This window comes from Helicoverpa zea, chromosome 3, assembly GCF_022581195.2.
Source record: "Helicoverpa zea isolate HzStark_Cry1AcR chromosome 3, ilHelZeax1.1, whole genome shotgun sequence".
Classification (NCBI taxonomy): domain Eukaryota; kingdom Metazoa; phylum Arthropoda; class Insecta; order Lepidoptera; family Noctuidae; genus Helicoverpa; species Helicoverpa zea.
The window spans coordinates 5,158,700-5,174,782 of record NC_061454.1 but is presented as its reverse complement, the minus strand read 5'-3'; the positions used below and the strand labels follow the sequence as shown (position 1 = coordinate 5,174,782).

At 36.6% G+C, this 16,083-nt stretch overlaps 3 protein-coding genes across 5 annotated transcripts in view; 1 reads left to right on the top strand and 2 right to left on the bottom strand.

Annotated features, from left to right (window-relative positions):
* Window positions 1-16,083, top strand: part of LOC124645612 (dedicator of cytokinesis protein 9) — a 39,123-nt gene that overhangs the window by 14,493 nt on the left and 8,547 nt on the right. The window contains exon 30 of the mRNA XM_047185409.1: window positions 15,093-15,505. Within this exon, the coding sequence (XP_047041365.1) occupies window positions 15,093-15,505 (413 nt within the window). The remainder of the gene's footprint in view (window positions 1-15,092; window positions 15,506-16,083) is intronic.
* On the bottom strand, window positions 7-6,146 carry LOC124645614 (venom acid phosphatase Acph-1-like). 3 transcript variants are annotated; one of them, XM_047185411.1, is made up of 10 exons: window positions 6,007-6,146; window positions 4,633-4,754; window positions 4,244-4,311; window positions 3,802-3,909; window positions 2,839-2,920; window positions 2,603-2,760; window positions 2,179-2,361; window positions 1,668-1,788; window positions 978-1,222; window positions 7-407 (listed from the first exon to the last, which is right to left on the bottom strand). In XM_047185411.1, the coding sequence occupies exons 1-10, from the start codon at window positions 6,036-6,038 to the stop codon at window positions 258-260; spliced, it is 1,269 nt and encodes a 422-aa protein (XP_047041367.1). In that variant the 5' UTR covers window positions 6,039-6,146; the 3' UTR covers window positions 7-257. The 3 variants fall into 3 exon arrangements, with proteins under 3 accessions (XP_047041367.1, XP_047041369.1, XP_047041368.1); XM_047185413.1 differs by lacking the exon at window positions 6,007-6,146 and adding an exon at window positions 4,944-5,394; XM_047185412.1 differs by lacking the exon at window positions 6,007-6,146 and adding an exon at window positions 5,041-5,394.
* Window positions 7,344-13,933, bottom strand: LOC124645613 (venom acid phosphatase Acph-1-like). Its single transcript, XM_047185410.1, has 7 exons — window positions 13,685-13,933; window positions 13,233-13,346; window positions 11,024-11,263; window positions 9,244-9,426; window positions 9,043-9,163; window positions 8,645-8,862; window positions 7,344-7,573 (listed from the first exon to the last, which is right to left on the bottom strand). The coding sequence occupies exons 1-7, from the start codon at window positions 13,931-13,933 to the stop codon at window positions 7,412-7,414; spliced, it is 1,287 nt and encodes a 428-aa protein (XP_047041366.1). The 3' UTR covers window positions 7,344-7,411.

The window sequence follows — 16,083 nt, the reverse complement described above, 5'->3', positions numbered from 1 at the left end:
TCAATATCACAATATCGATAATATATTTTATATCCTGTGTCATAAAGTTCACTTTTAAATACCACAGCCTAACCCATCGATTTATAGGAAGCACTAATTGCGAATTTCTATAACCTATCCATCAGTTGGTTCTTGATTAGAGATGTAATTTTGACTTTAGCTTCATATAAATGATGTCAAATATCAATCTTTAGTCGCAAAACTATGGATGGTTAGATTATAGAAATCCACAGTAAATATTAGATCCAACTTTTGAACTATGTATTAGGAACTCTGCAGTCTTCGTTATAGTTGTGTGACACTATGTATTTGGTTAGTTCTTTGAACGTCTCGAGAGGACAGAACGCGTTGCATCCCGGCACTTCCATGAGGCGAGGTTCCGCCGAGTCGTCGTCCCAGTAGTATATCTAGAAAAAAAAAAAACAAGAAAGAGTAAAAGTATGACTGTTCTATTTATATTTAAAATCTAAACTTTAATCTATTTAATTCCTCAAATGTTACTTTCGTTCTTGTCAATGGAGGCCTTGCAGTTTTTAGCAGCCTTTCAAATGTGGTGCAGTCAGTCACGTGATGTCAAAGTTCATGGTCTACTTTCTCAGACAATCCACTAATTTATTCTAAGCTCTAGGAATGCGATTTGCATCTAGACTATAGTAGTGAATATATTAGCTTAAACATATTGTATAACTTAATTTCAACAAATGTCAGAGCTTTCAAAAACATCGTCATTTAAGGAATATGAAACATGAGAAAGAAAACCCGATTTTATTAACTGTGTCAATGTATCGACAAATATCTTGCCGTCATTTTACATGTTGCTGTACTCTACCATCGAGATCTTTCAATCAATATGTCTACAAAACATAATTATTCGGTTCTTTAAGAAATAAATAAAACTTCCCAAGTCATTGGACCCAGTTCTTTTAGAAATAACGAAAACTTTCTTGTAAGTCTTTGAAATATATAGGAATGCTCACCTTAAAACCGAACCGCTGTCCATCAGCAAAAGTCTTTTGCTCCTTCGATTGCGGCGAGGGCCGTCTCTCATGCAGCTCGAACAGTAACGCGGCTCCGGGGTCCGGGAGACGCGGCGGCGGAGCCACGCAGGCTCCCAAAAGGGCCGCTACGGACACTGGGGTTCCTGTGCGTACGACCAGACGGAGTTGCGACTCCCCCGCGCTGTTACTGCTGGCTTCTTTTATTATTTGTTGAAGTAGTGCCCCTGGAGAAGAAAAAAAATCATGGTAATTGCAAGTATTGAATTCTTGATATAAGAATAAGGTAAAATAAAATAGATTGTTGTTTTTCTTTAGTTGCAGCGATCAGAAAAACAACTTAGTAGGTTCAGCAAGTTCATTTTGTGTAATTATTTTTTTCTTTTGAGGAAAATATAAACCATTCGGTTTCAATTATTAAAATCATATTTTTGCACATCACGCGGTGTATGCTTTTTTTTTTCATTCATTTAGGAACAAGATCCCGTAACCGCCTTTAGCTGGTTTCTTGACGAAATGTCAAGGATTAATCAAGAGTTTTAGTCTTTTACGTCAAAGTTGTTTAGGAGACATCGAAGAATTATTAATTATTATTTTTTTGCATTCAAGTCTTATTATAATCTTCGGTAAAGGAATCTATTTGATATAATTAAGTTGGTTTATATTCCTTACCACCACTAAGTCTTCTAAGCAGGTTATTATGAAACATCATTGAGTACTCCAATCTGGCCACATCCATTAGTTTTCTCTTCACATGTTTCGCCCATTTCGGATTCGGTACTTTTATGTCATCCTGAAAAATATGATTATTAATGGTAAACTTCATTATCAAACAAGTCATAATTAGTTTTTAATCGTCAGTCAAAACTGCAAACCTGTTAGTGAATTTTAAAGTGTGACTTTAAAGACATGGGTCTGTCTAATTTGTTTATTTTTCTGTGTTATATAAATTGCATTGCTATTCTCAGAAATATTAAGTCTAATAAATAAATAAAATAATCATCGACATAAAGAATGTTACTCGTGAGATGACGGCAAAACTTGCTGCGCCGACCACAAATAAAATTGGGATAAGATAAGAGCATGATGGTTCACGAGAAAAAAGGTGCTGAAAACTAGCTTCGTTTCAATGAACGTTTCACTGACTTTCAATGACTTTTATGATGATGATATAGGTACATACCTGTATTAGGAACAAATTGTTGAGATAGTAAGCTTCTTGCGGCGTGCTGAAGTTAGTGTTGGTCATTTGCGCGATCTTGTGGAAGAGATCGCGGTATGGCAGCAACAGGCCTTCTTCGGTGAACGCTTTAAGTATCCTCTCCTTCTCTTGTTTGTAGCGAGGACAGTTCTCTTCGTAGAGTAGCTTAAAGAAAACACTATTGTTAGTTCAAATCTGCATAAAAATCTCTATTCCTCTATCTGTCGCTTATGGCTATGCTATTACTGTTGACTACTGACAGACCTCGATAGCCCAAAACATTGGCCCAACAGTTACAATAGCTATACATAGTAATTGTGCCTTGTATGTTTCTGGGCCGGAACATATAAAGAAATGTTTAATAAGTATTATTTGTTAATTCATTATGTATCGGGAGAGTACTTACAAAGTCTTGACGTCGCGGTGGATACTTGTAAGGCACGGGTTGCCAGGGAAGCGTGTCGTTCCACGCCTGCTCCGGCGACGGAGGCCAGAGCCCCGCCGCAATCAATAGAGCCGTCATTTTGCTCAGCTCCGTGTCTGATGATATCACGATACTGTTCTCTATTCAAATACAATAATATTATAACAACTATGTGTGTTATTATAATTATAAAAGTTCAATAATGATGAAATAATTACCACTCTGGTAATAAGGTCCCAAAAACTCGTCATATCTTTTCCTAAGTAATGCGCCCATTTCAAATGTCAACATCTTGCCCTCCTGTAATAATAAGAAACATACAAACGTCTTTATTAACAAAGTCCGGTCCCCTCGCAATGCTTTTCTATTAAACCCGTATGACGTGCGACAAGCAATAAATCATTATTAGTGGTTGACGGCAATCAGCGTGTCTGCCGACACCTCGTTCCCGTTTAGAACAGGCCGCGACCTTCGGCTATCGGTACTCCCTCCCGCATTCGGACCAGGAAGCGGATACTTCGTTATAAAATCATTCGTCTTCACTTGTCCTTCGTGTCCGACCCTTAACACAGATTCCGGAGATTCATTGTCACGGCAAAAACTATTACGCACCTTCAGTACCTATGAACTGTAACCTTTTGCAAATCTAATTATATGCACTGTTTTGAAATTTTATTATCTACCTATTACGAATGTATATGTTACATGATGTTTAAACATTGTGCCTGAATAAGACTAGTCACTTGGCATTCAAAATGGAATTGTGGCGTATATCTGTTACTTGGCTAATCTTGTCAATGGGTACAGCAGAGCTAGCCTGCAAGGACGGCTCAACAAGTGCTCTTTTGTTACATCGCCAGTATTGTGTGTACGGGATAGAGGCGCGCCGCCGCATATGAGTTATCTACATGCAACATCACCATTGATCCGAGAGCCGCGGTTATGGTTTGTGTACGTCAGAAGTCATTCGTTACGGCCGGCGGATACCTAATTTCATGTATCGAGGAACTACGCCAAAAATCGTCCATTGTTGCAAAATTACGTATCATGCGGTTCCCATGAAATTGAATACAAACTATTCGGTTGAATTGAAATTCTGGGAAATTAGGCGGTTTCAATTTTCTCTTGGCCACTTTAAAACCTATGCTGAATCTACTTAGAAATGTATACGGTTTGCTTACGTTAGTCATAGCGCCGGCTCCGTAGGGCGAAAACACGTGGTCTGGTGGTGGAGCTCCCAGCATAGCGAGCTCCCCTTCGCTAGGGGTGCGCTCCCCGTGTGACATGAGCTGCGAATATATTTATTGAGTGCATCAATTCTTACAATGAATACTTACATAAAAAGCAAAATTTCGGTTCTACAAATTGCGTTAATTAATATTTTTACAATTATCTATATTTATTCCTTGAGATAAAATATCTAACTAGACTTTTCCCTATTATACTTGACATTAAAGGATTTTAATGAGAATGCATTGAAATGTAGGTATAGGTATAAACATATTCCTTTCTCACAATTGCAATATATTTTATCTAATACATGTTCTTGAATATCTATAAACAGTGCCAGTTTATAACTTTAACGTAACAATTAATATTCATATATTATTTTAATGTTCTTACCACGTGTACTTGTCGGAGAACAGTCACTTCGACCGTTGAATCCTTCATCAGTATCACTGCTACGAGGGCTGATGAAAATACAAATCGGTAAACATCGCGTTTTTTTACTAGTGGCCGTTGTCCAGAACCAAAATAATTATAGTTTTATAGTTAAAAAGATTTGCTGCGCTTTTTTTCTTGCTTATTACGAAGTAGATTGCTGACGGTTGGGATCTTAACAAAAAAGCCAAGCAAAAATTAAACAGCGTGATACTTTGGAATCTATCGCTTTCAGCCATAACCGTTGACAAGCATAAATTATAGACCTAATCGTTTCCATAGTTGAATGCGTGAAGGCTGTCCAAAACACAAACTCCTATGCCATATTGGTTTGTCGCTTGTATACATACCGGCGATGAGCGAGATGCCCACCAACACGCCGAGGCAGCAGCAAGTGTGTTCTATGCGCATGCCCTGCGCCGGCGCCGCTTCCGCCGCGTTGGTCGGCTCCTCCTCGCGACCGCCCTCTTTCCTGCGCAAACGCACCACACGCTTGACCACGACAAATACTGCTAACAACTAAACCCGCTCATTCAATGCAACTATTTCATATATTCTAACTCTGGGATCCTAATCATCTCAGAACCATTGTTCACAATATTCATGCACTATAACTATCTCAGCCAATTATATTCCTACATACATGATGAGAAAATTATACTTATGTTAATTGTTGCACGTGTCCGTACAGATACCGCAACGCCTTCGTTTGACGAAAACATCCGCTTTATTGAATGATGTCTCAAAATGTCACTCACATTTTCCTTCGCCGGGTCGGCAGCTCTACATTGTAATCCGATCTTAATCGGGTTTAAGTCACTCAGGATAACGCATAGTTAGTAGCTTAATGTTGACACATAAACCACGAGAACTGTCCGAAGCATCCACTCGGCAGACGTGATAGAGCAGCGGCGGAGCGAGGCAGGAAGCGCACGGTGCGCGAGGCGGAGTCCCACTGAGTTCCGTACGGGACGCTTGGCGAGATTCACGGTCGCCGCGACCTGTGCCCGCTCAGATGATTGACTTTGTCCAATCGATTGTACCACGGTGCTATTTACACATGCGTGCCCGTATCGTCCGATGTTGATATTTAGACGCGACCGGCGCCCTTGTTAACCACAGTTTCAATGGAAAAATCAGATTTGGTCTCACAATGTGTACCCATGCAAACATGTGTTGTATTCATTTCGTTGAATCCGCCATTCATGGTAGTTTTTCATACATATTTGAGATGGATAACGTTAATTTCCTGTAGGAAATACATTGTGAATATGCAATAAAAACAAAGAATATACGTTTAAATATCACAGTGGCATGTGAGTATTATTTGCATGAGGGTGCTTTGATTCGCCTGATAGTGTGAATTAAAAGATTGCGCGCGCGCTGCCGTGCGAACGTACAATGCCTTCCGCCTGCCCTATCCTGGAGGGGTACAGAAAGTCTATTTTGCTATGACGACCTCGCGTTCCTTGCTAGCTTTTTGTTGCTAGGAAAAATATTCCTATTTCTTGCTACGATTTGTGGGCATACAAGCTGGAACTCGTTCACTCGAAAAGGCACAATGCAGAATAGCTTTGTTGTACGACCCGCAAACTAAGGATAATAACCAAATTATCAAAAACCCAAACCCCGTGACAAGCCAAAATACCTGAGAACGGCGCAAAAAACACTTGATACACTCACATACACTTAAAAAATAATCACAGTAAATTATTAAAACTTACTTAATGCAGATTACACTGCTCAGATGCACCATCTCCACAACACAGAATTCTTACGTCTAATTAAGATTCCAAATTATCTTAGTATAAGTAATTAGTATAATCAAGACATCTTGCTTAGTGATAAGGCATTAATAAGATGTCGGAGGAAGCGTTGTTCTCATAATTCTATGGCAGGCATACTGTGAGTGATCATATCTAATCATATTGTAACTACACCGCGTTTTGTTTCCAGCGAATAGGTTCATTTGTTTACTTTACGTATAATACTTACGTGCCTACTCATATTATGCAGGAGTTTCTCGCATTTCTATTGAGTTTATGAACATAGCAACGATCGTCTATTGTCGTCATACCTTTCTAGACTTACCTATTCCAAGTTTATCTCAGATCTTTGTGCTTCGACCAAGGATTTCGAGTGCCCATTTCCAAATTGTGAATATGAGAAAATTAAACACTTATTCCGAATTAGGTATCAGTTTTATTACGAAACTAGAGGATAATTTTTGCCTAGCAGGATGCTGCTGAACTTTCTAGGCCAAATGATTCAACATGACTCGCATATTCTGAAATCTGACGTTAGCAGTATTCGGGAAGTCCTCACAGGGGAGTCCGATTTCCCATTAAATTAATTACCTTAAAATACCCTTGGACTTTGCTGGTGAATTGTCTTACAAAAACCTTGGTAATGATCTTAGTTATGGGCATTGACTTTACGCTTAAGTTAGGTGCAATGACAATGCTTTTGTTTGTACTGCTATACATATATTATGAAGTATAGGTGCTCCCAAGTCTTAAAGAAATATCCAATGTTAGTAGTCCAAACGGAACTCCTCAATTTCACATAATTACGGATCGCATTTACAAATCAAATATTTTATTTACCCGATCGTTGGTAATTTACATATTCTAGTATTTTTGTAAATGTCAAAATATCTACTGTGTTTATTTGGTTAGTCTTTGACGTTTTTCTCCTATTATCATGTTAATTTAGTTTTTTAGATTTCGTATTGTTCTTTATGTATGACCATTTAGGTAGGTATTATATCTTTAACTCAATTCATATTTAATCGATGTTGTGTTTTTCATGATTACTTATTTTTTCAATGCATTGTTCTGAATAGATTGAGTATTTATAGTAACGTGTACTCATAAATATTTTTATACGTTATTACGTTATAGCACGAGCGAAGCCTGGGCGTATCGCTAGATCGTAAAAAACTAGTTTTGATGTGCTGCCTGCACAACATTTCATTTACTTATTTAATTCCACGGTCATCAGTATTATTTAAGCATGCTTTATTTTACCAAATATTATTTTAAATAAAAAACAAACAAAATAAAAATCACAGCCACTTTATTCGTGTCAACTATATCTAAAAACTTATACATCTACGGTAGGTATGTACTATGACGTTAAATCTTTGCATTTGTTATCCATTTCTTCTTTAGAGAACATGACTTCTTGTACGAGGTTCACGAACTTGTCGTAATCGCAGACTAGCTGACCCCCGCAGCCTCCAATGGGAAGTACCTCTTTAGGCCCGCCTGCGTCACGCGCGTACACCGCCTGAGGAAAAACAACATTAATTCACCTCCAAAATGTTTATTCGTTGTCACACAGCACTTTTCAGTCGAATAAGCACGGGAAAAGGTGAATGCCCGAGCAAGTCAACACCACTCCCGCTGCGCCACTTTTTATTTCCTTACTTCAATGTCGCCAGATAATGATTAATCTCTTTAGTTAGAAAATCTGATGTAAAAAATAACAGTTCCAGTCCAAACAATAAAAAAAATCCTATCAAGATGCTTGAATCCCGTTGTAAATAAAGGCTTTGCAAAGTGTATTTTGATAATGTAATGCAAACGACTTCCCAAGGTGGATCGTTTGAAGTGTCAGGCTTATTCGATCTTTGTTATCGGACATCAATGATATCAGCTGTCTAAAATAATGTTAGCTTAATGCAATATACCTAAACAATGTTTAAGATGCATACTTAATGTTGCCTCAGAAAGTGGAATACTTTAGACACAAGTACCTAATATTTTCTTCATGATAATTTCGTTCAAAATATGCAGATTGGTCATACATAATACTAATCATTGTAATGATGGTAGAGTTAGTGTAACTAATTGAACCATATGTCAAAACACTTAAATTTAACGCTTTACTAATTATTCTGTACAGCATAGTATTTATATGTAAATCCTTTTTTATATACAAGAAACCTATACAAAAGATACATTAATATACCAATTTAAATTCCATTATTTGCTAACTTATATGGCACGGTGGTTTTGTCATTCAAATATGTACCTATGTATTGTCTTGATCTGGTTGATGATTCCATAGATAATGGAAAAGTTCAGCAAGTCGGTAGTTAAAGAACAATGAAACTCTACTTAAACACTTATTTAATGGCACGAATAATTTATTTTCCTATGAAAGACCTTGGGTGAAGAGAAGACGTACTTACACGAGTCTGTCGTCAAATGATCTTTGTACAAGATTTTGATATGGCCTATTTTTTGAAGGTCTTCCTCGAATATCAAATGCGGAAAAACTAAGTTTTCTTTTAATAAGTAAGTTTACCTTATCATTAGTGCTGTTGAATTAATTTTACCCTTCAAAGATACTCACACTCATTCCATATTCTCCAGTATTCTTATTCCTTCTCAGTTCTAAAGAGAATGTAGACCCGTAGTTAGGCTGGTGGGGTTCGAAAACTCTGGAGGCGGCCATCAAGGCAGCCACGTTGTTTTCATGCGCCGAGTACAGATATAACCTCGGTTCTATAGGATACGTTGTATTGTGTACAACAGAACTCGTTGTGTTTACTATTGATTGCATTAGAACACCTGGAAAATTAGATATTTTTTATCACAGAATTTTCTTTCACTCGCTTGCGGATATATGTATACCGAATTCTACATGATTCTTACAATCATGTGCAAAGTTTCATTGAGGATATTAGTGTTCTTTTGAATAAATTTTCAGCTAATTATAACAAAATATTTTTTGTTACTTCAGATATTTACCTGACGCTAGTTGAATCAACTCAGCATTATAAAATTCTATAGCGTACTCAATCTTAGTTAAGGCTTTGATTTGTGGCATTATTTCTTGCGCCCATTTCGGTGTTCGGACACCTACGTTATTCTAAAAAAAATAAACACTTTTGAGCTACAGTTTTACAAAATGTTTTAATCTGCTATTCTTAAAAAAAAACTAAAACTTACCAACGTTTGGAATAAATTATCTAAAAAGAAAACATCTTCAGGTTTCGTAATATTCGTCATAGTTTTTTCGCTAATATAGCGAAATAAGCTTTGGTATGGTTCTATCCATTTCTTAACCTCGGGTCGCTCATAGGTCTTGTCTCTAAGCCATAAGTATCGTGGACAGTTGTACCAGTATAGAAGCTGAAATATAACAAGTGATTGAAAAACCTATTTCATCGTTATTCCTACATTAACCCAATGGACTAAATTATGTTGGAATTGTGTGGTCGGCATTTGAGTACCACCTGCATTTTTTTAACAATTTACAAATTGCTTGTTATAAATGGTAAACCCTATTAACAGTAACGAGTTTAATTATTTCGCAACAGTGGTAAATCACTGCTAAATCGGAGGAATTTCGAATTTCTATACTTCGGCCGTTCAGAGAATGCGTTCCTGACACCTATCAGTTAGTCACGACTAGTGATGGGCACAACATAACACTGAGTTCGTTACCGTTCCTTCAAAATGAACCGCCGCATTATTTTAAGATTATTTTCGTTTTAAATTGGCGGAATCATTTGTTTTATATTTTAGTTATTTAAGTGGAAACCAAAAAAAGGTAATATTCATATAATAAAATTGTTTTATTTATTCTTTGTTACAAGTACATTGAATTGAATGTGCGAACAGAATATTAATCAGACTCCGATTTGCTTGAGGAGGTGGTGTCTTCATCATCATCTTCGCCTACATGTATAATTATATTATTATCAATAACAGAATCAATCCTGATATCTCGGTCTAACAAAAGCCGGGTAATCAAATAAAAACAGATCGAAAACACTTGAAAAACGTGGTCTATGCGCACGAAACGACAACGGACGACTGTTTTAGCGTCACAAAATGGCGGCCCATAACGCCATTTGGGGTTACCATTTTTAATCTAAGTATAAAAATGCGGTTTGGTCATAGTTTTATTTTTATATTTCATAAACGTTATAATTAAGTCTTATAGTCCATTATTTTCCAATTCTTAAAAAGAAAATCAAAACGTATTATTTTATATTATAACTGTATAAGAACAGATTACGATACTTGCCTGTTATTTTTAGCACAGCACTACAAAATATAAACCGCTGACATAACCTTGTAATAGCGCAGTATAGATTTAGAAAAATATTGTTTACCAAGTTATTTGACACTCAGTTTGGCACAAAATTATAACATTCATTGATTATTGATATAATAATGTTGTTTTAATGCTCCTCAATTGTTAAAACGGTAAACAACCAGCAAAAATATTTTTATCGTAACTGCAACGCCATTGCAAAGTTACGTCGTCAGTTCAATCGCGACGTGTCAGGAACGCATTCTCTGAATGGCCGAACTATACAACAACTTACTTACCTCGAAAAAACCCAACTAGGATATATTCGTCCTAAAAATTTAATTTTAGGAAGTTTTGGTTATTTTAATTTTATAACAGGGAGTGCATTAACAAATATTTTTATTCGAGATATTGTTATTTAGAACCAGTTTCATTTAGAGACAATCCTCATTATTTCTAACCGGTTGTTAGATTGCCTATATCAGCACCTGAATATGTAATGAATATACCTAACGGCTGCAATAATTAAGTATTCTACAAACTAATTTATGTTTAGTTTAACGTAATTTTAAATGATAACCTGTTGACATTATTTCCTATAGAAAAGGTACTTGGAATCTAAGAGCCTAAATGCTAATTGATAAAAGTTTATGTAGGGAAAATGTTGAGTAATTAATTTTTACTTACGTCATCGTCATCAAACGGTGGTGTATTATAAGGGATGGGTTGCCAATCCAGGTTCGGGTTCCATTTCTGGGCAGGTGGAGGTGGGTACAGAGCTGACAAAGCAGCCAAAGCTGTCATCTGGGTCCTCGAGTAATCAGTAGTCCGTATGGTTATCTCATCAGGCAAATATAATCTTGAGATGAACCCGTCGTAAAGCTCTCGCAGATACTTACCAACGAAGTAGCTGCGTTGTTTGCCTTTCTGTCAAAAAAAATAATGTTTAGGGACTTATTTCACTGGCTGGAAACTTATGTCACCTCGGCCTCACAGTTGCAGCCAAGAAGTTAGGAGCAGTTAAGAAATATTTTTTCGGGACCACACCAATGGAATAACTCCAAAGTTTTAACTGTAATAGCTTCTAAGCTCTGATCTCTAGGTGATCTCTAGATCACCATAGGTGAGAACGTCACAACTAAGTTAAGCTCAGAAGCGAGTCTGATGAAGGCTCAGATTTTAGCTGAGACATTGTAAGAGTATATTTATATTAAATACAGATTATTTACGCATGTTCTGCACGTGTTTGACGTATATGCGTATTTTTATGATTCCCGATAAGATGTGAAGTTATCTTGAAATCTAAATATCGCTAGGCAACTGTAGGCACGTAAGTGCATCTTACACTGTTGTCATTCGGCATTTGGATGCAAATCTATAATTATAAAACCAGTCGTAATCTTCGATAAGCACGTCAGTTGAAATATTGGATAGATCGATTGGAGTTTTTTTATTTTGTATTCATGTTTAAAGTTAGCTTAAACGCCTTAGTCTCAGGTACTGCTAGGCGGTTAGAAAAATGTTTAGATATAGGTATATGGCCCATTTATCTAGGAAAGCTACCTTATTCAGTTGCGAAAAGTAGTTCGCAGAGGTAAAACCGCTGGTGGAATCTAATCTTTCATAAAAAGTAAATAGAAAAAACCGGCCAAGTGCGAGTCGGACTCGTGCACGAAGGGTTCCGTAAATTACAGTTAAATCAACCTATCTCAAAAACTATAAGAGATACTTTGATCAAACCAAAAATCGTTGAAAGAGTTAATTAGCATGCATCACCTCTATTTTTTTTAGAATTTTATACCCCGTAGTTATAAAAATAGAGGGGGGGGGACATACTTTTTACGACTTTGAGAGCTGATATCTCAAAAACCGTTCACTTTAAGAAAAATGTTTTTTAGAAAACTTTATATCATTTTAAAAGACCTTTCCATTGATACCCCACACGGGTATGTACATCGAAAAAAAAAATTTCATCCCTCAGTTACATGTATGGGGGGCCCCACCCCCAATTCTTTTTTTTACTATTTAGTGTCATATTTTTGTAGCGGTTCATACAACACATATTCCCATCAAATTTCATCACTGTAGTACTTATAGTTTCCGAGTAAATCGGCTGTGACAGACGGACAGACGGACAGACGGACAGACGGACATGACGAAACTATAAGGGTTCCGTTTTTGCCATTTTGGCTACGGAACCCTAAAAAGGAGTACCTAAGTAGTGAAAAATTCGTGAATTTAAACTTTTATTTGTTTTCCTAAATAATCCGGCCCAAATATTGGCCGGAGTCTATTCACAATCGAAGGGTCAGTGTCCCTCGGTGACCTTGGTGACATGCCATGACCCCAATTTGTCTTATTATTTCCGGACTAAAGGTAGTTCAATAATTGAAGAATTTTAGATGCATGACTCATATATTACAATGTACATATTTCTGATTCAAATGTTCACTGCATCCAAGACCATAGCTAAATTCATTATACATATCCAGGTTTCATATCATACCAATCTATACCTAAAGTGAATGCTGCATGGTATTATGAAATTCTTAATACCTCCATTATGGTTGTCACTTTCAACGTTTGGATTTTGATTTAATAATATCGACAATAGACTTCAGTGGGCACAAGTTTGACACATCGTCTGATATATGGGCCGATATCTCTCTCGGTCTTACGATTTCTTAATAGATTAAAACATCACACCACTCATTTATGTCGCGTTATTAGGTGAAAGGTTTTTGACACGACAATATTTTGAATGTTTATTAGGAAATGTTATCTTTGAAGATTCACGTTATTTTTAATTATATTGAATCATCTATTATCTCCGGACATCTCAAGGGGTTAAACCAGCGACCTTAATATTTGGGAATTAAAACCATCGCATACTTACGTTCGTCAATGCTTTCTTCCCATAGGGGAAGAAAATGCTGTCTGACAGATGTTCCTCAGATGGAAACAAATCCAGCTCTTCATTGTCAGGCGTGCGGTCTCCATGGCGAAATATCTGTTAACAAGGTCAATGTTGTGTCAACAATAGCAGGACAAGTTATTGTATTGTCTTATCTATGCAATCAATGAAATTGGGTCAATTAAACTTATTTAACCGCAAAAAATGTAATGATGATGAACAATTCAGTTCTTATTGCTGAATCCTTAATCGGTTGAAGATATAATCGATGCTTAGTTTCGGCACCATGTCATTGTAACCGTGTACCGGTAGCGGCATACGTTTGATAACATGATTGACCACAGTTCGTCATTAAATAAATGATCTGCGAATCATGTCGGAAGCTGGCACGCCTGCCGGTCGTGACCACTTGAATAACAAGTCATCAGACGTACCACAAATGCGAGGACCAGGTCTGTATTCTCCAAGCCATTGTTTCCGGAGTCGATCCGGCGCGGTTCCGCCGCACGGCCGGGAGGTTCCTCCCCGCACACTGCCCCCACCAAAGCGGCCACCAACACTAACACCAGCCCCATTTTAAATGCAAATTTCCCGCCTAACCGACGAGAGTGGCCTGTTATCGGCGCTACGTACGCGCGTTCGCGAACCGTTTTCGACTGCAACACACAGAGCCTCTGCTCCATTTATATAGAGATACATAGAATAGTATTTCAAGAGGGCCGGCGGGACAGCACCGCCTCAATAGCTGTGCGAATCTCTAACAACGTAATCAGCCGTTGGACATCTGTTAATGCCGAAAATTGCACCTTGATACGTACCTTCTCGAGAGCTTGAAAACTGTGATAATTTTGAGACAATTTACGAATGCACGTGCTTGATTATGGTTGATATGAGAGATGTACTCACGGAACATACCTGTTGTTTTCAAGTACGTAGGGTGTTTCAGGGTCATGGCTTCCATTCATAGATATTTTCATATTCTTTTCAGTGTTTGTTTGTATACAGCGCGCGCGTATCTGCGCTATCAAGATAATTAGACATGCTAAAAGATTTATAAAACAATAGATAAGTAAATAATTTGTATAATTTTTTGTATGTCAAATTCAAAGTAAACATGAAATATTTCCTTAAAACCAAAATATAACAAGGCTGCTTATGCTACCATAGCAGTTTTTATACTGTAAGAAATAACGTTTTGTTCACACTTTATTTTAATCTTAGAACCATGAAAAATTGGGTTCAAATTAAATATTTTTTTTAAATAACATTCATTTATTAAAATTAAGAGTTAATATTTTAAAGTTTAAAAGCAATAAGTTTGCTTTATTTTGTGATCTAAAATATTTTTTTTTTAATCTAGGAATAGGTGCCTAATTTAATAAAAATCATTAAGTAATCTAGGTATTTTTTAATTACACTTAACTACAATGTATGAATGTTAGAATGATTTTTTACACAAAAAGCACAAAAATTAACATTCTGTAAACAAAAAAATGAGGTCTAGCGTGGAATCTACAATCCACAATTATTATTTTTATTTGAAATGTATAATTTTAATTTAAACCAAATGGAACCTTAATGTAACATTCATGTTATTTTGTTGAGGTCTGACATGTTTTTCCTATTGATTTAATATTAATTATTATTAAAAAAAAATTAAGTACCTACCATATTTCAATTAATGTTTTGCAATAATTCTAAATCATCTGAGGACATGACCTGCAACTCGTCCTTATAATGAGGCTTTAGTACCAATAATACCATAAAGGCATGTCAGGGAAGTTAATATAATTAAGAAAAACAAATCTATAGATAAACAATATATAATTTTCCTTATTTCAGGCATGACGGACGTTCATTACAACGAGCAAGCTTTCCTGGACCAACTGATGATATGCACGGAATCAGTAGACAAGGCCGAAAGATACGAACTGTTGGGCCCACTCTACCGCCTCATCATACCTATATATGAACGACGGAAGGACTATCAGGCTCTTCTCACCTGCTACCAACATCTTACCAAAGCTTATGCCAAAGTTATCGAAGTCACCAACTCAGGAAAAAGGTTGCTTGGTAGATTCTACCGTGTGGCTTTCTTCGGCAAAGCGCATTTCGGTGAAGATGAAGAAGGCATCGAATTCATCTACAAGGAGCCCAAATTGACGTCCCTAAGCGAAATATCGGAGAAATTGCAGAACTTCTACGAACAAAAGTATGGTGCTGGGAATGTGAAAATGATCATGGATTCTGCACCGGTTAGTGACGACTTATTTTTTGTAGAAACGTCAGCAGATCAACTTACCTCAGTCTGTCAAATTTCTTCGCTCGATTTTTAACCTTATCACAATAGTGGAAAATTAAAGTTCCATTGGTAAAATTTGAGAGATTCGGGTAAATTGATCCGTTGGCGTAAGCACAGTTATTACGTTATGCACTAGTCATTAGTGAAGAATTTTAATTCATGACGAATTCGTATATTCATTTATGTGCTTAAAATGTATCTAATTAGTATTTACGTTTACCTAACCACAGCTATTGATGCTGTACTGATAAATATTTTTTTACTATCTGAGTGGTATCACAATATTAATCATTTTATGTATGGATATTCTAAACAATTTGAGACCTTTTATTTTCCGTGTGTCAAACATCATTATGTTTGATAGATTATAATCTAAGGATCGTGTGATCAATACAATCAATTTGGTTCTCCGAGTTTATTTTAAGTCAAAGGCGTTTGATCCCAATTACTGATCAATTTTGGGTGTTTTTTTGGTTCAGTGATATAGGAATACTAAAAATATTGCGTAAAAACGTTTCCAATTTAATTAAA